The sequence below is a fragment of the Dunckerocampus dactyliophorus genome, chromosome 1, assembly GCF_027744805.1.
Source record: "Dunckerocampus dactyliophorus isolate RoL2022-P2 chromosome 1, RoL_Ddac_1.1, whole genome shotgun sequence".
Taxonomy (NCBI): domain Eukaryota; kingdom Metazoa; phylum Chordata; class Actinopteri; order Syngnathiformes; family Syngnathidae; genus Dunckerocampus; species Dunckerocampus dactyliophorus.
In genome coordinates this window covers 35973433-35998097 of record NC_072819.1, presented here as the reverse complement: position 1 = coordinate 35998097, position 24665 = coordinate 35973433, and the positions used below count along the sequence as shown (strand labels likewise).

The following is a 24665-nucleotide window of genomic DNA, read 5'->3' as shown; positions in this document are numbered from 1 at the left end:
TTACAAATCTAGTGAGCGGATGTACTGGTGTTGTTTATCCGGTATTGAGCCGCCCCGTAGTTGAAAGTGGAGTAGCGATGTCTGCTAATGTGGCCAAACAAACGTCTAAAAATGCCTCCAAAACCAATGCAGGAGGCACCGGAGCAGCGGGAGGAAGCAGTGTCCCCCCAGTAATACCTCTAGCCTCTCCACTAATGGGGAAAAAGAAGAAACCATTCCTGGGCATGCCCGCCCCGCTGGGCTATGTTCCCGGTCTAGGCAGAGGGTAAGCTAATCTTTTTAGCTAGCTTGCTAACTATCTTGTGTTTTTACCACTTGCACTGACTTTTGTGGAATTATATTTTGAATTAAATCTAGCAGTACGTGGTATTTAATTGTTTCATCTTGTTGCAATTGCTGTTAATTGAAAGAAATGTACTCACCGTCGTCTCACATTTATGGAGCTGAGTCCACAGCTAAAGTTTTACGTGCATGTGGCATTCCGTTTTAAGCTTTCTGATTTCGTTTTTTATACTTCCGCAAACTTTCCCGAATATACTGTTTCTCCTCCTAGGCAGGGTCAGAATACTTCTTGAAAGAATATCTTGCTGTAAATATTTCATTTTCATTTGTTTAAAGATACAGTCTCTCTTTGGCTCCAAATTACACTGAGACTTTATTGATTACAAAGGAAGTTGCTTGGTTGCAGTAGCTCAATTGAAGAAGAAAAGGACTCTTAAATAAACTGCAATGCAATATGAATAAAATATAATAAAATACAAAGAATTTAAAATAAGCAAGATTTGCATATTTACTAATGGTAAGTAAAAATATAAGTAAATACAAGTAAATGTACACTATATACAAAGGAGGACAGACAGTATCGCTCAGTAATGTTGTGAATCATCTTTTACAGACTACATGGTTTTAACCCCAAAAAATCTAAGAACACCACCACTGACTAGCATATGTTACCGATAGTGGTTTAAAAGAACTGATTGAACGGATTGTTCCGCATCTCCTCACTGAGACGAAGAGACTGAATGACTGACAGGAGGGTTCACTCACTCCTTTCATTCCGCTATAGAACCAATGTGTCCAGGTGTTGAGACAGATGCACAGAGTGAACTTCTTGTCATCCAACCTGTTTGGTAGAGAGAGGGAGGAGTCAATATTTGTCGAGGCCGGCAAAATTATCGTTACTTTAAGTTATTTATCGTTGGGTTAATTAATTTATTGATTATCATGACAAGCCTATGTATGAAACGCACGGTTTATAATGCTTGTAGCATGTTGGAAAGTTAGCACCCCGCATGCAGTACCTGACCAAGGCAGACTGCACATTTTAAGGAGAATAAAATTGACACACACCTTAGGTCTCATTGTTTGTGGATTACACTTGCCGTCACTGTTTTTCTTCAGTGCCACTGGTTTCACAACCCGATCTGATATTGGTCCTGCTCGTGATGCAAACGATCCAGTGGATGACCGACATGCACCCCCAGGGAAGAGGACAGTTGGGGACCAAATGAAAAAGAACCAGGATGATGATGATGAAGATCTGAATGACACCAATTATGATGAGGTGAAAATACAAAAAATGGCAAAGATGACTCAACTTGCAGTATTTTTGTCATTGAAATCATGTTCCACTCAATTTCTTCTAGTTTAATGGTTATGCCGGGAGCTTGTTCTCCAGTGGCCCTTACGAGAAGGATGACGAAGAAGCGGATGCAATATATGCAGCTCTGGATAAAAGGATGGATGAAAGACGTAAAGAAAGAAGGTTGGTCAAAAAGCATGGCTGCAATAAACTTTAGGATTAAGCAGTCTTTGGCTGTCATGACCCAAAGCTGGTAGTGTAAAGCCGAGTTTTCACTTGCACGTATTTTGCCAATGCGTTGTCTCGCAATTTGCTGTGGCAATGCATGTCATTTAGATGGCGCACCTGAAAAGGTTAAAGTCTCCACACTGTTTGCTTGGTCCGCTTTGTCCCACGTGACGCCACGCAATAGCAGGCATCCCCCTAGCTTCATTAATTCCTCTATATGCAAGATGTTGAACTCTAGCGAAGAAGCTCTCACTGCAGAAACGTAAGGTAAGTATGTATCTCATAGATGCAGAAAAAGAATGCGGAAAGAGCAGGAAGAAGGCATAAACTAGAAAAAAAAGGCACAGACATTGTGGGAAAGGGAATTGCTGATTAGAAGACATCGCTTTGGGAATTATGATTAGTTATTAACAGAAATTCACAAGGAAGATCCAAGAGGGAACAGAAATTACTTGAGAATTCCCCCTGACTTGCTCCAAGAGGTGGTGGAAAAGTTAACCCATTTCATGTGAACGAGACGCGCTTTGATATGTGCCACCCACAGTGTTTTTTCGCATCGATTGCGCCGCTTTCGCGGTGTGTTCGCATTGCATTTACTACTAAGTCATGGAAATTATGCACGCCACAAATTTTGAACATTTCCAAATTTTCTTTGTGCACTGGCACACAGCTCCGCAGAGTTTACTCACTTGTAAATTCCGGTGTATAAGTCGCTACTTTTTTCTTAAACTTTGAACACTGCGGCTTATACTGCGGTGTGGCTAATTTATGGCCATGTTCTAGTCTTGTGACATCTCCTTTACTTCAGCGGCTGCTAGGGATGTCCAGATCCACATTTTTTGGCTTCCGATCCGATTTTTTTTATAGTCTTATAACGGCAATGGCCATAGAGGGAGCCAGGGCTCCCTCTGGTCGACGTCATTGAGTCATTGCAACTGAATGAATTGCTTGATGGGAAGCAATGCATGACGGGAAGAAGTTAAAGTAGTTGTTGTTTTTATTCTATTATCGTATTGGTACTTGTCTTTTATATTTCTTATCTATTTGCGTATTAAGTTGTTGTGTGATGATTTTAGCGTTCTTTTTTTATATAATACCGTAAGTCAGAGTGTTATATTAAGCAATGCCTTGCTGCGATCTCCGATGGATTGACAAGCTCGTCATGAGTTCCCTTGTAACTCATGACTGGCTCCTACCTAATACAGAGCTACCTGTTCCTCACAGACTCGTACGCACCACAGTATGCCATTTTATGACATGGACATGTGTGGCTTATAGTCTGGTGCGGCTTATATATGTACAAATGTTTTTCTCTCTAAAGTTAATGGGTGCGGCTTAAACACCGGTGCATCTTATACACCTGAAATTACGGTATTTCACACCCGTTTCCAACCAATTTACTCATTGGCACGCAAAATTGCGTACCACTGTGGGGATCAAATGTGTGCAAGTGTAAACTAGGCTTAAGATGATGTCTGACCTGTATGTTTTAAGGGAGCTGAGAGAAAAGGAAGAAATTGAGAAATACCGTATGGAGCGACCGAAAATTCAGCAGCAGTTTTCAGATCTGAAGGTACAGATTTATCTCTGTTTTCCTGCAATACCTATTTTTGTCATATCACAACCAGTACATGTCATTGCATAATTTATGTTGCTCGCGTTTCTCCACACAGAGGAAACTGGCAGAGGTTTCAGAGGAGGAGTGGCTTAGCATTCCTGAGGTGGGAGATGCCAGGAATAAGCGCCAGAGGAACCCACGACATGAGAAACTCACTCCTGTCCCAGACAGTTTTTTCTCCAAACACCTTCAAACTGGAGACAACCACACCACTGTGGACCCTCTACAGGGGGTCAGTATACACGCTGTTCACGCATGACACCTTCAGCAGTCGGGTTGTCACTGTGAATAAAAAAATTAATAAATTCTTATAGTTGAAAGGACAAAAAACATGTTGAAATCCCAGTATATTCATTTAGTGTATTGTTCAGTGTTGCCATGTAGAAAAGCACCTCCCAATTGTCATTCCATATTCTTTAGCTTGGTGGACTTAATACACCGTACCCAGGAAGCATGACACCAGGCTTGATGACGCCAGGGACTGGAGACCTGGACATGAGGAAAATTGGTCAGGCCAGGAATACACTCATGGATATGAGACTCAGTCAGGTAATTATTGCAACATATGCAGCCAAGTGCAATGCTATCATTTTGTGTGATGTTTGGAGGTAGTTGAGATTAACAGTAATGTGTACAACAGAAGTTGCAGGTTACAGCAGTCTCTATTTGCTAAGATACTGAAATGTTTGATTTACGTCTTTTATATGTTTCTCAAGTGTGCGCCTCTTTTTCTGCCTTCAGGTTTCTGACTCTGTCAGTGGTCAAACTGTGGTAGATCCTAAGGGCTACCTTACAGACCTCAACTCTATGATTCCCTCACACGGAGGAGATATCAGGTAGACGTGCACTGGAATGCCTGTTTCATATAACGAGTTCCTAATAGCTGGCCTTCTCTGTATTGTCCAGTGACATCAAAAAGGCTCGTCTGCTGCTGAAATCTGTGAGGGAAACAAACCCCCACCACCCACCTGCCTGGATTGCCTCTGCCAGACTGGAGGAAGTGACTGGAAAACTGCAGGTAGCCAGGAACCTCATCATGAAAGGCACAGAAATGTGTCCTAAGGTAAAGAACATTTGGAAAAAGCGTAATATAGCTTTGCTTGGCTAAAGAACATGTTGTTCATTGAGTTCTTCTTGGTTGATATTGGCTGAAGTAGGAAGTGGTCTTGGATCTTTGTGGATGATTTCCATGACATTGACCAGCTATTTGATTTAGGACTTTTGATGTCTCAGCTTGCCGTTAGGGACATTTTTTTTTGCTTTTGTTCAGAGTGAGGATGTGTGGCTGGAGGCAGCCAGACTTCAGCCTGGTGACACAGCCAAAGCTGTGGTAGCGCAAGCTGTCCGGCACCTGCCGCAGTCAGTTCGGATCTACATCAGAGCGGCCGAACTGGAAACAGACGTCAGAGCAAAGAAAAGAGTCCTCAGGAAAGGTAAGGCTGAAGTTATTAACTGTTTATTATTGCTTACATCTTTCAACAAACTTTGAAACGCCAATAAATTATGTCTTGAAGTAAATTGCTGCTGTTGTGGGGAAGAGATGTAAAGTAGTGTACTATATGTTGATAACCAAAGTCTCCAAAACCTTTCCCATGTCTTATAAAACTATGAATACAGATTTCATGCTTGCTTACACAAGAAAAAAACGGGTTTTTTTTTCTGGTTTACTTTGGCAGGTGTGGTTATGGCTTCTTTTCAAGGCTCAGCATCCTAATATTTATTTCCAAGTAGCATACCCAACTGACACAGACAAATGTTTGCCTTCCTCTGAAGAAGTGCTTTCCCGCCTGAACATGTTCAGAATCTTCTTCTCTGCTTTGTTTAATTCTACTCTAGTTTATTTAATGAAGTTATTCATCTGTGGTGCTTTCACTTCCTTTTCTACTTCAGCATGTCTTGTACTTTTGAATCCAAGCAAGAAGTCAAAGAAGCCAGTTGCTTTCTTGACATTGGACAATATAAGTACTGTCAATCCAGACTATTGAGCGCACCCAAATATAAGCCTCACCCACCAAATTTAAAGAGGAAAAAAAGTCTACATATATAGGCCGCACTTGTCTATAAGCCACAGGTGTCCACACTGTAACGTGGGATATTTACACAGACAGACACACTATAAACCTTCCAATACTAACTACACACGGTGTTCCCAGCATCACTCGTTAGCTCCAATGATACGTGAGATGCTTTTTTCAGCAGAGTTCAACAGCTGTCACGGTCCACGTACTCCAAGTAGAAGCTTTACTAATTCTATGCTTGATCAAACTTACTTAAGATCTGTCAAAGCAAAACACGATTGCTGCATAGGACTTCAACTACTACTTCCTGAATCTGCAGACAAGCATCATGGGAACTGTAGTTCTTTTAGCCCTAAATTAGCCACATTATTGTTTAAGCCACATGGTTCAAAGCGTGTGAAAAAAGTAGCACCTTATAGTCCAGAATTTACAGTAAATGTTGGGTTGTAAACCTCTTTGTGATAGACGATTTGACGCATATTGACACACGGATTATGATACAATTTGAAAACATTATGATTTGATATGATTCCATACAGTGTAGAAATTACACGGTTCAATTCTACGGTTAATATCTGTTAATGTAGACATTAATCTTATATTATAAAGTAAATAAGCCGATTCTATTAAAGTGACATTCTTAAAATAATTTCAAATGTGTAAAAGACCACATCATATCCCCAAGCATGCAGTAAGGCACTCGCAAAGTAAAGTAAAAAGGCAACAGAATAACAGAATCACATGTTGAATGTTTTTATTTTTAGACACAGACCAAAAAAGACTTGCTGATCAACCATGTTTTGTTTGATGGGATCAATATAAAATATATCAATAAAAAACAGAAGTCTTAGCTTTCAGTCTAATCAATAGTAAGAAATAAATACATAGTGCACAGCTCCCTCAAATAATGACGCATTTCTTCAAAAGTGACAAAAATGTGTCCAGGTAAAGTTAAGTAAATAGTACTATTTGCCACATGGGTGCATTGAAAATGCTGTTAGTTTAAAAAAGTAAATAATCCCATACTCAAAATGTCATAACAATAGTTGAACGTGCAACAGTTCAGGTTGAGCATAGTGTTTTAAACACTCCAGGTAGGTAACAAAGGGGCAACATTTCAAAGTAAACAATTTATAAACCAAATAAGTTAAGCAGCAGCCCTAGAAAAACTGGTACGATAATCGTCCCTGTTGCCCTTGCTGGTCAAGATTTGTTGTGCTACCGCTGGACTTCAGAGCTGCTTGTAAAATCCAAGGACATTCCAAACTTTAGATTTTGTTTTGCTAATGTGTTGAAATTATTTCCCGATGACGCACGTGCTAGCACAAGCGCGGTGCCACTATTTACATCCATTCTTGCCTTCAGTCATGGTAAGCCTGGAAGCATGTGCAACAATTGTTTCACCGACAACCCAGGCTCAAATGTTGTTCTAGAGATGCACTGCCAAACGATTGCTAGTCTCGCGATACCCAGTATCTCTCTACAATCCATTCGTATCGAACCAGGAGGCTGTTACCGACGCAGTCGTATTTCTTGCTTGTCAAACCTGATGTCCGGTTGCATCGGTTTATCCTTCACAATCCTAGTAAATATGTTTCTATTGCGCTTTCAGTGCCAGTCAGTGGAAGACTTTAAGGAACAACGTGTTCCTCCAGCTACCTAGAGGGCGCCAACATTCTAACATACTGCTAGCATTATATCCCACCTCTTCCTGCATTGAGTACCTAAGCTATGCTGACGTAACACACGCTAGTTATATTTGTTGTCAGCTAATGATAGCAATTTCACAAAATCTAGCTTGCAAAGTTTGTTGCGTTTCAAAAGTTTCTTGATTTTCATGCAGCCCTCGAGAATGTGTCCAAGTCAGTTCGCCTGTGGAAGACAGCTGTTGAGCTGGAGGAGCCAGAGGATGCCAGAATTATGCTGAGCAGAGCAGTGGAGTGTTGTCCTACAAGTGTAGAGGTACATTTGTAGCACATGCTATCGTTTGTGTTCCCCTATGTGAAAAATCACATATCGAGTGAACATGGTATAATTAACTCACTGTTTTTGTCCATTATCTTTAGCTTTGGTTGGCTTTGGCCCGGCTGGAGACGTATGAGAATGCCCGACGTGTCCTGAACAAAGCTCGAGAGAACATACCCACTGATCGCCACATCTGGATCACTGCCGCCAAGTTGGAGGAAGCCAATGGCAACACACAGATGGTGGACAAGATCATTGAGAGAGCCATCACCTCGCTGCACGCAAATGGTGTGGAGATCAACAGGGAGCAGTGGATACAGGTGTGTTTTGGTGCAGATAGACACCTTGGGTTAATCTCAAAGTAATTACATTAGCATATCTGAGGCAGTCTTGCTAACTGATGTGAGTAGTGATACTGCATTGGACATTTGTAAAGAAGGTGCAACATCTGGAATGCTGTGACTCATACGGTAATAATTTATAAGGGTGTTTATAGGGGTGTCGTGATAGAACTTGTTCACCTCCCATCTGATACCAATATTGCAGCTTTGAATACCGGCCGATACTGCCGTTGATCCGATATCAACACGAATCATACGTACTTTTATAATTTATTTTGAAGTGTGGAATATTAGAAAAGCACAAATCTTACGTACTTTCAGGACTTATTTTCTAGTGTGTCATGTTAGAAAAGGTTTGATCAAATAATATCAAATAATATTACAGTAGCAGCAACAGTAGGTATGAAAAAAACATACCCATTTACTTCTTCATGCATGTGTATAGTTTCATCCACATTGTAGTGGCAGCTCAGCATAATATAGTGAAGTTCAAGGTGCTGAATGAAACGTTAAACTTGATATTACTCATTACCGACAAGGCTAGCTCTTTTCTATTAAAACTATTGACTTTTTGCTGTCCCATGGGAGTTTCCCATGTGTTGCTGCTTCATGTTTGCGATGAGGTTGGTCGTATTAAACTTCCCAGTTCTGTGCCACCTTGTCCAACTTGTATTGCCCTCAGCTGCAACATATTTTTACAGGCACATGGCTGACATCATTCCTACTATTTGCTACTATGTTAGCATGCTAGCAAACGCTGTTGTTGTGATCACATGGGCTCTATCCCATCGCTGCTTGATAGACACAGTGGGGCAGAGTCTAGAATCTATTGCTTGTGTCGGAATGCCAATAGCGGAGATTTGAGATGCAGGCCAACATCATCCAACATTGTTTTTGGGTTTTTTTTTTTTGCTAATATCGGCCCACTATCTAATTTCAATTTCGGCTCAGGACATCCCTAATAATTTATGTGCTATTGTAGCTCATGCTAGCTAGCATCACGGTTGTGAAATTGAAATTGGAAATTGATGAAACTCAACGCTATTCTTGATGCGCCTTCTTTCCTTTCAGGATGCAGAGGAGTGTGACAAAGCTGGCAGTGTGGCCACCTGCCAGGCCATAATCAGAGCAGTTATTGGGATTGGCATTGAAGAGGAGGACCGCAAACACACCTGGATGGAGGATTCGGATAGTGTGCGTAATGAGTTCAGCATAAGACATGCTCAGACCTTGACATCTGCATGGGTCATTGAGGTAGAATGTTTTTTAAATGCTAAAAGCTTTTTTGTTTTGTCTTTCAGTGTGTGGCCCATGGAGCACTGGAGTGTGCCAGGGCTATCTATGCCCATGCTCTGCAGGTGTTCCCCAGTAAGAAAAGTGTGTGGCTTCGAGCTGCCTACTTTGAAAAGAACCATGGTACTAGGTAATAAACAGGAGCTTGGTGCAAATATGCCTTTTTGTATTTGATAATCTGGTTTGTATTCTTATCAATAAATGTGTTTTTCTACCTGTACCTATTAGGGAGTCTTTGGAGACCTTGCTGCAAAAAGCTGTAGCTCACTGTCCCAAGGCAGAGGTGCTTTGGCTTATGGGAGCCAAATCCAAGTGGCTGGCTGAGGATGTCCCTGCTGCTAGAAGTATCCTTGCTCTCGCCTTCCAGGTACATGTTTCTCCAAATGAACTTGAACTTGAATAGCGTTGACCCTGCTGGCCGGTGTCTTGAGACATCATAGTTCCCTGTGCTCTTCAGACGCGCAAGCATCTCTTCTGGTTGTACAAGTTGACAGCTATTTGGCTCATGGTTTCATCTCGTTGCATCTACAAATCCATTCAGAATATGACAGCATGATTGTTGTCAGTGACATGCAGTTACGTTCATGACTGGGGAAGCACTGACACTTTCACTGACTCTTTTTTCATGTTAATACAGGTTGTTCATTAAGAGGATAATCAGCAAGGTACATTAACCTTAATCTCACTGATTTGCGCTACGTTAATTTTACCTTGTCGCAGATCTTCTGCTCCATTCGGGAGGACATGCTGTAACAATAACGTGCTGTTGTGATATGTAAGTGCCGCGTTACACCCTTGCGTGGGTGACGTAAGCACGTTGGTGATGTAAGCGATTCCTCGAGGCAAAAAAAAATCCTTATTTTTTTGTAATTGAGGTACTGTAATTATTCTAGGAATCGTTGCACCCTTAAAGCTGCGCCCCTGCGCAATTGTGCACTGCTCCAGCAAATTTATGAATCGCACAAAATGTAGGACTAGCGTGCTTTTATTTTGATGGCTGGATTTACCAGATACAGGAAATTTTATGCAGCGTTTTCACGAGTGTTGCCGAAGACAAAGGAAGATGGTTGTTTTTTTTGGCTTGACATTTTTTTTTATAATTTTTTTTTTTTTTTCGACAAAAGTAAACCTACAACAAATATCGCATCAATTTGAAGTAAATTTCCAGGATGAAATAGAGCCACAACGGGCTGTTACAAAGCAGAAAGGAAATTAAAGTATACACAACTAACAAAATAAATGGTAAACAATAAAAAAAAATGGAAAATTAAATTATAAACTAGGGGTTTCCTACAAGATTCAGTTTATTAATCTGATGAAATAGTTCTATGGCTTGTTTTGTCTGAGGTTGACAGTAAAGAAAGCTACATTGTGAAATACGCCTTGCTGTTCTTTTGAACCCACACATATCCAAAATACAAGTTCTCAGGTTTTGGACAATTGTGATACTACAGTGTGCACGTTTGATGGCACTCTCGGAGGTCCAAGGAATGCTCAGGTAATTCGTATGTATGCTTAGACACTTGGAAAAATTAGGGGGAACATTGGTGACAAACACCTTACAGTTAACGCACACATCCACCCACTTCTTCGGGATGCCTCCTTTATGACATTTGTGTGTATTTTGTTGTCCGATTGCAAGAATAATGATGTCATGATATTGATGGCATGCTCACAAACAAACTCAGAGGTGCCATGAGCCAACTCGGTGTGTACTCAGACGGTAGGCCGGGCTTGCGCACTAAACCGAGAAGTCACGCTCACGGTGGCCTCACTTTAGGTTTCTGCCCTGTATTTGATCAGCAAATGTGAAAATGTAGCAATTTTTCCTTAAGAAAATGTAAAAAAAATATTGGAATCTTACAGAAAATACATTTATAAGACAGTTCAATTGACAAATATTTATATTTATTTTATGTTATTGTGTTATGACAAGTGTGCTCTGCCTCCCTGCAGGTCAATTGTTGTAGTTTACATACTTGAATTCAAACCCCCTCCACAGGCTAATCCGAACAGTGAAGAGATCTGGTTGGCTGCTGTCAAGCTGGAATCTGAGAATAATGAGTATGAGAGAGCCCGGCGGCTGCTGGCCAAGGCCCGGAGCAGCGCCCCCACGGCCAGAGTAAGTGCTCCCTTCCCACACACAGTTGAAATACAAACCCTGTTCACTCATTTGTGGACACAAACTCTGTTTTTGTTTATTTGCAAAGCCAAAATAACACATTTAAATAGATATGTGTGAATCTGTCCTTACGTGGCTTAGTGTACGAGTACACTTTATTTATGCTAGCAGATCAGTGTTTCCCACAGGACTGCAATCTATTTGTGGCAGTGGTGGGATGTAGGGGGGATATTACCGTACACAATGACATCATCATAAAATTTGCATGACTGGCCATGAACCATTTCCAAAAAATGAGTAAAAAACATGAATAGAAAAACAAATAAGCTTTCAACTACGAATAAGCTTTATTCTGTTACTTCTTTTTGTGTGTGTTATTTTTAAACTTGGCAAACAAAACTTAGCCGCTTGTCAGTGCTTTTAAATTGAGGAGGCGCCCACAGCATAGGCCGGTATGAGTATGATAACATTGGGCAAAAATATCCCGGTTTGACAGTTTCACAGTATTATAATTACAGCTCTAAAATGTGTTATTTTGAAATATCTATATTGAAAAGAGAAAAAAAACAGTCATTTTTAAACCATATACTGTAATATGAGATGATGAAAGTGGAACATGTATTTCAAATAAATAAAAATAACTGCATTCTTTCTCAATAAATAATAAATAAAATGGAGTTCTCAGTGCAGTGGCTAATCCTGCAACTACAGTCACAACATAATCGATATTTTCTTTGTATGTAGAAATGCAAATGAATGCAATCAAGTGACCCAAGAAGGTCACAACATACTGTGAATGTTCCGTTTACGGCCATGTAATTTTTGCTGGCAACTGACACGTTCTTGTTGTTCAGTGGAGAGCAATCGAATTATACCATTTAGCCTCCACTCACGTCTCCTTCTCAATCAGATCTCCACATTTGGTGACCCTCGACGTGAGTATGTAATATGTCGGCCGACAATGTCAAAAACTGCGTGGCCTTACTGGCGCACAACGCTAACGAGGCAGCTTGCAACTTTTGGCTGTCTGTGTCCGACGTATGGCAACACAGCACACGCCTATGGTTTCAACACATCGAAGCCTAGTTTCGCCTGCGAGGAATAACACAGGACATATCCAAGTAGTGAGTGCGCGGGCCTCCACTTTCTCTCATATCGTAGAAACGGTATGATGCAAAATTTTGTGGTTTTACCACTTTTTCATACCGTGGTATACCTTGAAACCGGTAACAGGCCGATGTCTAGCAAAGACCGTGTTTTAATTGTGTCATGTTTACAGACTAAACTAAATCTAGTGAGTCTTCATTAATGTTGGCTTGCATCAGATAAGTGTCATATAATGTGTTTGAAAGCTTGTAAGTTGTTTAGTACAGTATAACAACAACTTTCACCTGTAACCGTTCAAGGCAGGCATAAGCACTGTGGAATTTTAAACATTTACAGCATAACCTCTTTGTACATATTTTCAGTTTGAAATGGGTGTTATTATCCTTAAAGGTGTTCATGAAGTCAGTGAAGCTGGAGTGGGTGTTAGGGAACATCGAAGCCGCTCAGGAGTTGTGCACAGAGGCCCTGAAACACTATGAAGACTTTCCGAAACTTTGGATGATGAGAGGCCAGATAGAGGAGCAATGTGACAACATGGATAAAGCCAGAGAGGCCTACAACCAAGGGGTGAATTATATATACTGAATGCACGTGTTAAAATTGTTCTCATGTCCTTCTATAAAAAGATGTTGTCTGTTATTTTGCTTCAGTTGAAGAAGTGTCCACACTCGGTGTCCCTATGGCTGCTGTTGTCGCGTCTTGAAGAGCGAATAGGACAACTGACTAGAGCCAGAGCCATCCTGGAAAAGGCACGACTCAAGAACCCCCAAAGTCCAGAGCTGTGGTGAGGGGAAACACAACACAAAAAAGCGAGTGACGCTTAAAAGAAGCAGAAGGCTTCAATCAGGCTCGCTATGTTTTTGCTGCCTTTGCTTCACGCTGTGAAGAAAATAGCTGGACATGTCACTCATGTGTCTCCTGGTAACCAGGTTGGAATCGGTCAGACTGGAATTCCGAGCCGGACTGAAGAACATTGCAAACACACTGATGGCAAAAGCTCTGCAAGAATGTCCTAATTCAGGTGCGAATGTGACCAGTGCAGGAGGAAGACCTTCATTTAAGTTCCTTTTCAATACTTTTTCAAATGCTGCTTTCCCCTAAGGTATCCTGTGGGCTGAGGCAGTGTTTTTAGAGGCCAGACCACAAAGGAAGACCAAGAGTGTGGACGCTTTGAAGAAGTGTGAACATGACCCACATGTGCTGCTTGCTGTGGCCAAGTATGACTGCATTCTCTGCCTCTATAATACAGTATTTAGGAGTTCTGGTTCAGTGTTGCGTTAATTGTAAGTTTTACAATGACAATTTATACACTTAGGTTATTCTGGAGTGAGCGCAAGATCACCAAAGCCAGAGAATGGTTCCTCCGCACAGTAAAGATAGAGCCTGACCTGGGAGATGCTTGGGCTCTCTTCTACAAGTTTGAACTGCAGCATGGAACAGAAGTAAGAATTTTATCCTAGATTGTGTAGCAAAGACTGGCTTTAGCTACTGACTTCTGGAATTGGTGTTGAAGCCAAGGGCCAGCATCCAGTACCCTTCCAAGTTTACTTGACTTGTCCTCGGATGCTCTCAGTATGGATAAGATGGTACAACCAACCGTTTCTTCCCATTCATATTCCAAACCAGATAGATTATCAATACCCAGGGCAATAATGCCATGATTGATATGTATGTGGGTGTGTTTATGACTTGCTAATACCCATTGTCTGTGTCAATAAGGAGCAGCAGGAAGAAGTGCGTAAGCGTTGTGAAAATGCCGAGCCCCGTCACGGCGAGCTGTGGTGCGCTGAGTCCAAACACGTCCTAAACTGGCAGAAGAAGACAACAGAAATTCTTGCACAAGTCGCGAGCAAGATCAAAAACACGTTCTGAGACTGAGGAGTTGGATACTAGAGAAGTCTCTGAAATCACCAATATGGAAGGGAAGCATCACAGACTCATGCAGTATCTGCGAGTATCCATCCATTTGCAGCAGACGCAACGTGAACTGATTTACTCTGCCGTTTGATAAGTTATGATTTCATGACAAACTGAATATAAATTTTATTTCATGTCAAAATAAATGTCACACCAGGACAGTGATTACTTTGTGCAACCATTATGATAGCCTGGAGTCTTTATCCATCTGGGCAGCTACTTCTTAAATGTTGAACTTTTTTCCCAGATTATTGCATTTCATCAGCTAATGAGTACAGTGTAATGAGTATTTGTTCTTGTGTAAGACATTTCATCACCTGCAGCAGTGAAGTGTCCCCACACAACCACATGCTATCTTGTTTGTATATGTGTTTACATAGATTAGAAGTCAAATGAAAAACATACGTACAGAGAAATGTATGTGTTGATCCCATTTTACTAATTTTAGTTGAACTCTGAGGTTAAATTTAATTTGGTTTGTAATTCATCACTTTGTACAGGTAGTCATGTGTCAATATATTGCAGGCCTCCAACAGCTATTGTGCTACTGTTGTGGAAAAAATGTATTAGCTAAGAAAGAGAATGCCTGAAATAAAGACGAAGAACTACTCTTATACTCCATCACATGCAAATGAAGTACAAAACATCACAAAAGCAACCACACTCCACGAGGTGCAAGTGTCTCAGGCAAGAAGTTACACACAAAAACAATATTTTCTTTGACAGTGAACAGAATTTGCTACAGCACAGCGTCTGAGGACAAAACCCGAACAGGAGAGAATTCTTTGTGCTCACCAAACGCTTATCACCTATGAAACCCTCTGCTTGGAAGTCAATTCAATTGTATGTTGGCTTAATGGTCCCAATAATTTGGGATACAAGAGCCAAAGCCTACAAACCGTTATAAAAAAAAATGTACCTGTAACTTATAAGACATGTGACATTGATTAGATATCTTCCTATCACACCTCCCACACCTCTTTTCCTAATGTGTGTTTTAGACGAAAAGTTTTCTGTGAAATGTCCATGCTTGGTTTACGAAACTGAAAGGATGAGGACTTATGATTGATTGCAGGACTGTTGGTTGACTTCACACGACCGTGCTTCGGTGAAGCCAAGGGGTAGCAATCCATGACGGGGAATGAAATTAGAGCCGCAGAAACTTTAGCGGTACACCATACACGCGTTGGCAGCACGTGCACTCCAGGACGAGGTTTGGGGAGAACAGATGCAGTCGGAACTTTGGTGCACCCACAGACCTGCATCTTGACAGCACGATGGCTTTGCTTGCCTGAGGATCCCACGGTGCAACATGATAAATGGTGAGTGGGCATTTGCTGCGATTTGGCGCGTATTTACGCAGAACAGACGTCGAACACTAGCGACTCCGTTACTGAACTTTAATGAATTCATCGTTTTGTTCAGTTATTTGTTGGTGTGCACTTCCGAAGATGTGCCCATTACATTTCGATGACAATCGATACAACTGGCAACAGTAGAGTTAACGTTCCATAAGGACGTTTTTTTTTCGTTTTAAGTATTTGAAAAGCTTTTTAAATAATGCACTGATTCATTTGTGATTCTGGTCCCATGAAAGAAAATCACATTTTAATAATTTATATTTTTGGCGACACCGTCATCTGACATTATTTGGAATTATCCTAACTTTTTTGTCTAAACTGCGCCCCTGAATATGTGTCCTCTTCCTGTTGGTCCTCTAATGGCAACAGCATTATCATCAGCTAGATCACATTAGATTGGCCGCAAATTCTGTTGAAAATTTGAGAGGGACTAAAATATTTGCAGCAGATTCCCAAAAACAGCAGAGCAGGCTTGTCAAATAGAGGACCTTGCGTTTTTGCAGTCCTGTGCATTTACATACGTGCATATTAACCAAGCTACAGCAACATTGTTATTATTATTAACATTGTTACACCGATCATACTAATTACTGGCATACTGACACCTAGCTGCCACGCCACACCAGCTAGCTACTAGACTGCTCACAACTAGCTTCACCACACACTAGCCTACAGCGTATCAGCGCCGTGCTCACAAGCCTCAGACCACTACCAAAAAAGTAAGGCTACATACACTGTATTGGCGCTGCCGCCACTGCTGCTGTTTTTATTTTTGAGTTTGGAAAAGTTAACGCTACGTGTAGTAGTTCATTTCTATGTTGCTATGTGAAATCAATGCGCCCAGGAAGGAGGTTCCGGTAATGCTTAAAAGGACCAAAATACTGTAAGTACATGTTATCGTGAATGTACCTGATACTACATGGTTACAGCATGCAGATAAAACCTTAAATCCTTGTTGGAGGTTTTTGGAGGTATTTTAATAGCGGCCTTTGTAGGCGTAATATGTGTGTCCCATTACATGCAGTAATGAGCTGTCTCTTTCTATCTGTTTTTATATTTTTAGAACACACAGAAAAGAGAAAGACGTGTGTTCATGTCTCACATAAGGATTGTGGATGATGGGCAAAATTCCCCCCAAAAGTGCAGTTTTCCTTCAAGCTTTGCATGAGGTTTCTTGAGTGCTGACCCTATTCATTGTTATATTTGGATATGCAACTTTGTATTTGTTAAGGAAATCTCTCTAGACACCACTCTCTTTCTCTTTGTGTCTTAAAAGTATCAGGCTGGAAAGCTCCTCCCCAGCGTCCTAGTGCTGCTCCTGTTGGCCAATTCTTGTGGAAAACGTAGCTGCAACTATCAAGAAATATTGGACTCCTACAGAGAGGTCATCTTTGTTGAGCTACAGAATCTGGTAAACATGGTCAGAGGCTCAAGCATGTTGTGTTTCATAAATCCAAATGTGTGTTTTTGTTGTGTTGTAGAATTTGACAGATTCAAGTGATCCATCCAGAGGGAAAGATCCCTGTCCTAGAAAGGTAAATGTAGCCAATACTAATTTAAATTGACTCACAGTCTTCAATTTCAACATGCTTGCTACTGTCATCCACATATTAACTCAATTGTCATCACTGCCTTACGTTCTGATGGTTTCAATAGGAGGCTCATCGAATCCTGCGCTCCATCTTTGTGCTGACTCAGCACACGCGCTGTCAAAGGGGTAGCAATCGTCCGTCTGACCTGGACAGGCCCCTAGAGAACATGGAGAAGCTCATTGTTCTTAACTGCAGCCCTGGTTACCTGGTGAGGAGCCAAACGCATGCAATGAGTTATTTCATTATTTCACAACAATACAGTAAAGCGAACATGCTTCAAGTTGTGAACCTTAACAGTGTCAAAGTGAAATAGAAGCTCACATTTGTTGAATAATAATGATTTGCCTCTATCATTTCAGGGCAGGGGTGTATCTTGTTCAGATGTCAAGAAAATACAAGGAAAAAAGAGAAAAAGGACCAGGTCAATCAAAGCTATTAAAGCACTGATAACTTGTTGGCAGAAACTCTATACACTCAAAGTATAGAATGGCAGTGTTTTTTGGATCACAAACATTATTCAGATATGTTAACAACTGCGTGTGCAACAAATTTACAGTACATACGGTCAAAATGTAACATCATACTGTAAATGCTTTCAAGATTCCACTACTTTGTGTTTTGAATTGCAAAACGATTTTGGAGAGATGCCACAAATATGCTAAAATATATCAAATATGCTAAAAGTAGTTTTCAAAGTTTTAATTATTGTATGTTTTCAGACTGGGACACAAATATGCTAAAATAAACCACAGTAGGTTTTGAAAGTGCACATTTCCCAAGGTGTCTGTTCTTGTCATGTTGTATGTGAACACCACACCTACTAATGATGTAAATTGTTCTTGGGTAAGTTGTGTGAATAAAAACATATTTTAAAAATGTAATTTATTTGTACTGTCTGCTGTCGTCACTACCGCCACCACTGTTTTATGATAACTATTTCAGGTAAAAAAAATAAAAATAATAATAATTAAACACCCTTGTAATTTTGTAGGGTGTTTTGTATTGTCATGGGAAAAAATATTAGACCACCCTTGTTTCTTGAGTTTCTTGTTCATTTTAATGCCTGACAACTAAAGGTACCTTTGGTTGGACAAATATCTTATCTGTATTTGTTATCATCATTATATTTGTCCAAACAAAGGTACCTTTGTTGTACCAGGCATTAAAATGGATCAATAAACTTAAGAAACAAGGATGGTCTAATAATTTTTTCCATGACGGTATGTACAGTACTGCAATAATGGTGGTAGGAACCATTTGTACAAACTTTGGTTCCTACCCGGAGTCAAATTACAGCAGGACACGACTAATTATAATGTTTCCGAGTGGCAACATCAACGTTGTTTGGAGTATGATAAATAGGAATTACTGCTACTAGTATTGCTTACATATTACATTTACCTTTAAAACTAGTATTTCAATGTGTATTGTTAGCATTGTCCTGTGACGACTATTGACGAAGTCCTGGAAAAATTGTGAGTATGAACGTAGTCGGTTAATATTGGAAAAATGGAGTTCAGTTATTCTAGACGTTTTGGAACATTACGTTTTACAGCAATTTCTCCGATTTAGGTATCAGACATGGCTAGCAGCAGCAGCAGCAGTGTGGACATGGACCCTGATGTTGCTCGGAGGCTGTTTGAGGAGGGAGCTACCCTGGTGTTGCTCGGCGTTCCTCAGGGTACGGAGATTGGCATTGACTGCAAGAGTTGGCAGGTTGGTCCCCGCTTCCGGGGAGTTAAGATGATCCCTCCAGGGCTGCACTTCCTCAACTATTGCTCTGTCAATCGCCCGAACTGTGGAGGAGAAGTTGGTCCAAAGACAGGCGTGTTCCTCTCTCTCAAAGCTAGAGACGTCCTGCTGGCTAACTGGGACCCAAAAGAAGAGGATCTGGACTTCTCTGCCTCCCAGAACGAGGAGGAACTGAGCCGAATCAGAGCAAATCTCCAAGATCTAGACCCATACCTTGGACCCTATCCTTATGAGGTCATGAGGAAGTGGGTGTCCCTCACAGACCGTCTGAGTGATGAAGTGGCCATCAGCTTGCAGCCCCTCTCAGGTCGAGTGTGTGCCTACAGCGATGTTGTTCCTGAGACTCAATATAGACACACCAAGGACCGTGCTGACCAGCCAAGGAATGACACAGCCTGCCAGACCATGAGGGAGGGTCTCGACAGGCTCCCCAAGATGAAGGAGAGGGAGGGGACTCAGCTGCGCTTCTCTGTCATCCCAGAGAAGACTTACCCTCCTGGGGCCACGCCAGCCCAGATCACCCAGTGCAGCATGGACCTCACTTATGCCCTGGAGACTGTGCTTGAGAAGAACCACCAGCAGAAGCCTCTGAACCTGCTCGGTGAGTTCCTTCTTAACTCATAGGTACACATGCAACCCGAACAATCTTTCCAGGCAGGGCCAACTTTCTAAATAAAGACTGTGTGAGTGAGTGTCCCCCCTGTTTGAAATGACATGCACTAACCTGGAACATTTCCTTCCTCAGGTGAGCTACAATTTGCCTTTGTGTGCTTCCTTATTGGAAATGTGTATGAGGGCTTTGAGCACTGGAAGCGTCTTCTGACCTTGCTGTGTCGATCGGAGGTGGCCATGCAGAAGCACAAGGAGCTCTACCTGGGGCTCATTGCTGTGCTCTACCACCAGCTGGGAGAAATCCCCCCAGACTTCTTTGTTGACATCGTGTCTCAGAACAACTTCCTTACCACCACACTGCAGGTACATACCTCACAGGGTAAAAGCCATCCAAATGAAATCAGTTTGAACATGGCGTACATGCTTCGATTGAGATCCTCCTATCGTTGCTGTGTACATGATCTATAAAAAAAAATAACCGTCGGGGTCCTCTTAATTTGTGCCAGGTCAAAAAACATAAACAGCTGTAACTGTAGGCAACCTCCAGATAGTGTTTTTTTTTTTTTAATTAACTTTATAGTTGCTGCATTTTAAGAGTCATGAGGGGTCAGCGTCTAGCAGCTTTATTTACCTCTACATGCACTTTAAAATGTTGGTTGCGCTATTCAGGTGTCAGTGTGAAACTCATGCATGTTACACTTGCTGTACTGTTGTTTACTCACAGTCAACTCCTCTTCAAAACCTCTGCAGTATTAATGACGGGTGAGGAGTTTTACAGCGTTGGGTTTGGTGCTTGTTTATGGTCAAAGTCTGGTTCAATTTTTCATGCACCCCAAATCATGATAAAAGTTTTCAAATTTCAAAAATTACCTGCTTCTAATTAACATTACAACAATTTAATAATTCCACATTATTTGTGGTTTAGTTAAATGCCCCGGCTATATAATAGTTGCTACAAAAGGTCCTAAATGTAATCTCGTTTAGCAAAGTATTGTTTTGCCCTCAGCAACTCATTTACTGTGCTATTGTTAGTGTGCTTATGTTCTATACTTGAAATGAAAAACTGACTTTGACTTCTTCTGCCAGGACTTTTTCCAGTTCGCCAGCGGGCCTGGAGTTGATGCCGCGCTCCGCAAGAGAGCGGAGAAATTCAAAGCCCATCTGACCAAGAAGTTTTCCTGGGATTTCGATGTGGACTTGGATGACTGTGCGCCTGTAGTGGTGGAGCTCCCTGAGGGTGTTACTGTGGACTGACTTCACACTTATTGATAAGGATCAGGACTGATAAAGATCACCCAATTTGGCATTAAACACTAGATGTTGGCCCTCACTAAGATGGTACAGCACATGTCTAAGTAGCACTCTCTGAGTAAACCTGTGATCAACAGTGTCTTGTTCTGTTGCTTAGCTGTACACATCAACTATGCCCCCTGGTGGTGGGTTGTAGTAAACCTGTTAGCCAAGTTTTTAGGCTGGTAATGGTTTTAATTTTATTTTGAACATGCATAGAGAGGTTACATTGGAATACCTCACATATTACAATTAACAATCCCACATGTCCAAAAAGGAGTAGGACGAAGCAAATCTTATTTAATCCTACCCTTTTTTCCGTTTCACATCAATTGCCAATACATTTACAACGTGTACTGTTTACCAATTTTAAAATAAAAAGACAATTGAAATAACATAACAAAATAAGGCAATATAACAGTGTGTTACAATAGGAGTTAAGAGTTGCAATGTATTGATAAATTATGTAACATTTATAATAAATAATGAGAAATGTATAATAATTAGTACTGAAAAGTTAATAGTTGACAGAAACATAGTTGGGTTGCACTGCACACAGTGCATTGTCTTTAACTCTACCAAGGAGGATGTTTTCATTAAAATGGTATTCTAAATCTTTTAGAATGTAATAAACTAGCGCTGTTACAGTGAATTAATTTGACAAAATTAGCTGACTAAATGTGCTACAGTAAGCAAAGACGTCGGCATTGGTGATGTCTTTGTCTTTAAAAACTGGTGTCCTGTACTTCATCATGTCATTTGAAGAACCTGCAACGTGTCATTACGGCATCGGCCACCAGATGGCGGTCATACGCTTTAAAGATTAGGCGTTGGGTTCTGGAGTACTTAACTTTATTTGTGGAGAACCTTTCAAAGCAAAAATAGCCATACAAGATGTGATACACCAGGGTAACTGGACAACTCAAAATAGGACACAACACAAGCAGCAATACAATACAACAAGATCCAAAAAATGTTTCAGTGAATAAAATCATTATATGGTGGGTCAAAGGCCAAACAGGAAAAACGCGTTTTAAGACGGAATATATGTTATGGCGATCATTCTCATTTGAATGGAATGAGACTGTTTTGTCAATGCTGTGCAGCCTGATTTGGCTTTTAGGTTTTGATGGTCCTTCAGTGCCTGGATACATGTAATTTTGTTTAGGCATATCACTGCATCTGTCCATTCAATAGTCGTGTCATCCGCACTCCCCACAAGATTTTTGGTTGGTTCTACTGTATTTATTTGCTTCAATCCCATTAACTTTTCCCTTTATTTTATGTGAAAGTACACCCATAATGTAATTATCTGAATGGAAATAATCAATGTTGATGGACAAATTGCATCCACTAGGACACATAATAATGGATATTGGGTTATAATACTAGCCTCTTGCAGATCAGTTTAATAATTGTGGTCCAGTATCCGACCACAGATTCCTCGTGTGAGTTATTTTCCAGGATGCAACTATGGAGCAAGTGGTTTGGATAACATGGTAGAACACATAGTAAACATTAGTGCACTTTTTTTCCTGTCTGAGGTTGAAATCGGATGAATACGGTCTCCAGAATGACCCCACCGGGACGCATTTGGTGTTCCAGCCCCTTCTTTAGTGATGGAATTACAGTACAGTATACAGCAAGATGACTCAATTGTGCCACGTACTGTATAACCCTCTACTGAAGGACCCTGCTATACTGTACATGTATTTCGGCTTTTGTTTTGTTTGTGGCGTTCACCTGACTGGGAACTGTTCTATTTGTCCGCCATGATGGAACTTTCCATTTGATGTCAGCTGGCCACAAGGTGCACACAGGGACGGACTTACCATTAGGCAAAGACATGCAATTGCGCAGGGCCCTGAGATTTCCTGGGGCCCCCAAACATCTCCTAAAAACGGATGATTGATTTTTTTCCCCATTTTGATTTAAAGTACATATTACTGTTTTAGTCTTATTTCACGTGCTTAAAACTACATAAAAATGCGTAATCTATCTTGATTGTTTGGACCCCTCACTTATCCTGCAATGGACTATTCCATGTTACTGAACATTGATTACCGAAGACGGGAAAAAAAAGTTTTTATCAAAACTACCGAAGGTGACAACCTTTTTCACAGTCAAAACAAACGTAGACACACGAGGTCAGTGTCAGCCGAGGAGAATGCAGTTTTAGAGATGAAGCTGAGAGCGACGCTTAAACTGTATTAAACTGTATTAAACTGTATTAAACTGCATTAAATGTCGCTTAATGTTCTTATCAATTCAAGTAAAAGCAGTGAGATGATTAATTTAGGTAATAATAATCCCCCAGGAGCATTTTAAGGACTTTATCTAGCTCTGGAAATAGGCGAATTTTCTCATATTTGCACGTCAGTAGATGATAAACATTAATATTTTAAATAATTTAAAGCTGACAGATATCTGTAACAGATTTCAAAAGCAGGAAAAAAGTAGCCTAAATTACATACTCACATTTTGTAAAAAAAAAAAAAAAAAAAATTAAAAAGGAGGATTTGGAGTGCCCCGATGACTGGGTTTAGCTTGGGCCCCCACATATGGCTACTGTGACTCACACACTGTTTTCCGTCCTCACTGTACTAAAAACAAAGGTTGGTGTGACTTCTTGACTGAGCATTTTAATATGAATTATTTGTGACTGAGCATATCAAGTGGTTCACCATGGGTGTATAATACCGATCAATTATTCATCAGCTGCTGCTTTTTGATCACTCATGCATTCCCAAAATTGACCTAATTGTATTCTTTATATTGTGCACTGATGCAGATGACAGATATTTGAGATTGTACACAACAACATAGTCTGCCCAACACTGCATGTGGCCAAGGAATCAAATGAGTGATAGTATGGACATCCCTAATCTTTGGTAAGTACATGTGTGTTATTTAAAAGTTTAAAGTTTTTGTTGTGTTGTTAGATAAATATTCATTGTGAACTGTGCCATACGTAGTGTAGTGTAGTGGTAACTCTGGTAACTCACCAAGACAACAAGTCTTGTCGTCAAGACGAGGAGCTCGTTACATTTGGCTGAGCGCCAACTTAACAAGCACCGGTGATCAGTGGAAAATAGTTATCAATGATCCAACTTAGTTGCAGAAATGAAAGTCAGGCGTAGTGGTGACTATGTACAGTATTGAAAGATAAAGGGTTAAGTAGGTCTTTTGCTAAATTAATAATTATACTGTGGCGACCATAACCCCACTTCATAACACACCTCATACAACTGACAATTTAGCCATATAGCAATTCATGGTCGCTATATATAGCGAGTAAGGGTGCACATTGAAAGTAAAATACATGACTTGTTTCTTGCGTCATTCACTTACTGAGTGATTAAATACAAGCGATCAATAAAGGCGAAGTGTCTGCTACGTAGGCGAGTAGGAGTGGAGCTCCACCTCCGTACCGCCGTGCAATACAGGTCTGAACGCTGTAAAAACCACCACAATGCAACCCAACCCCTGACCAGCTACAGAGACAAGAAGACAGAGCTTGGACACACTCCTTCTTGTCTAGCAACACTTCACCTTCATGGCGAAGCAAGCATGTGTGGCGCAGGGGCCATCACAGTGGCTCATTGCAGAAATTAACAAAATATCCCAGTAAAAGTGGAAAAATAGAGCAAAAATGGCATAACGTAACTACAAAAAGCTAAAATGTTGATATTCATAACTAATAAAAACACAAAGATTTGTCTTTAAATATAATTATAACTTTTTTTAGCCTTTAAAAAAAACCTAAACATCAAAGGGGCTCAGCTTTGACATAGACAAAGATAAGACAAAAACAGATAAGACAAAAACAGTGAGCTGGCATTGTTCAACTACAAGCTGGAACTATTA

At 40.7% G+C, this 24665-nt stretch overlaps 2 protein-coding genes across 2 annotated transcripts; both read left to right on the top strand.

The window, feature by feature from the left end:
- The first annotated feature begins 38 nt into the window (after nt 1-38).
- On the top strand, nt 39-14788 carry prpf6 (PRP6 pre-mRNA processing factor 6 homolog (S. cerevisiae)). The gene is made up of 21 exons (XM_054778761.1): nt 39-265; nt 1402-1564; nt 1647-1765; nt 3305-3383; nt 3484-3660; nt 3849-3977; nt 4170-4264; nt 4335-4491; nt 4699-4861; nt 7290-7408; nt 7513-7731; nt 8824-8946; nt 9054-9175; nt 9274-9412; nt 11048-11167; nt 12665-12841; nt 12925-13058; nt 13204-13295; nt 13377-13491; nt 13590-13716; nt 13994-14788. Exons 1-21 carry the CDS (start codon nt 78-80, stop codon nt 14144-14146), a joined length of 2910 nt encoding a protein of 969 aa, XP_054634736.1. The 5' UTR covers nt 39-77; the 3' UTR covers nt 14147-14788.
- Nucleotides 14789-18453: 3665 nt separating this feature from the next.
- On the top strand, nt 18454-22955 carry aar2 (AAR2 splicing factor). Its single transcript, XM_054782146.1, has 4 exons — nt 18454-18619; nt 18717-19497; nt 19642-19871; nt 20595-22955. The coding sequence occupies exons 2-4, from the start codon at nt 18726-18728 to the stop codon at nt 20760-20762; spliced, it is 1170 nt and encodes a 389-aa protein (XP_054638121.1). The 5' UTR covers nt 18454-18619; nt 18717-18725; the 3' UTR covers nt 20763-22955.
- Nucleotides 22956-24665: the final 1710 nt, after the last annotated feature.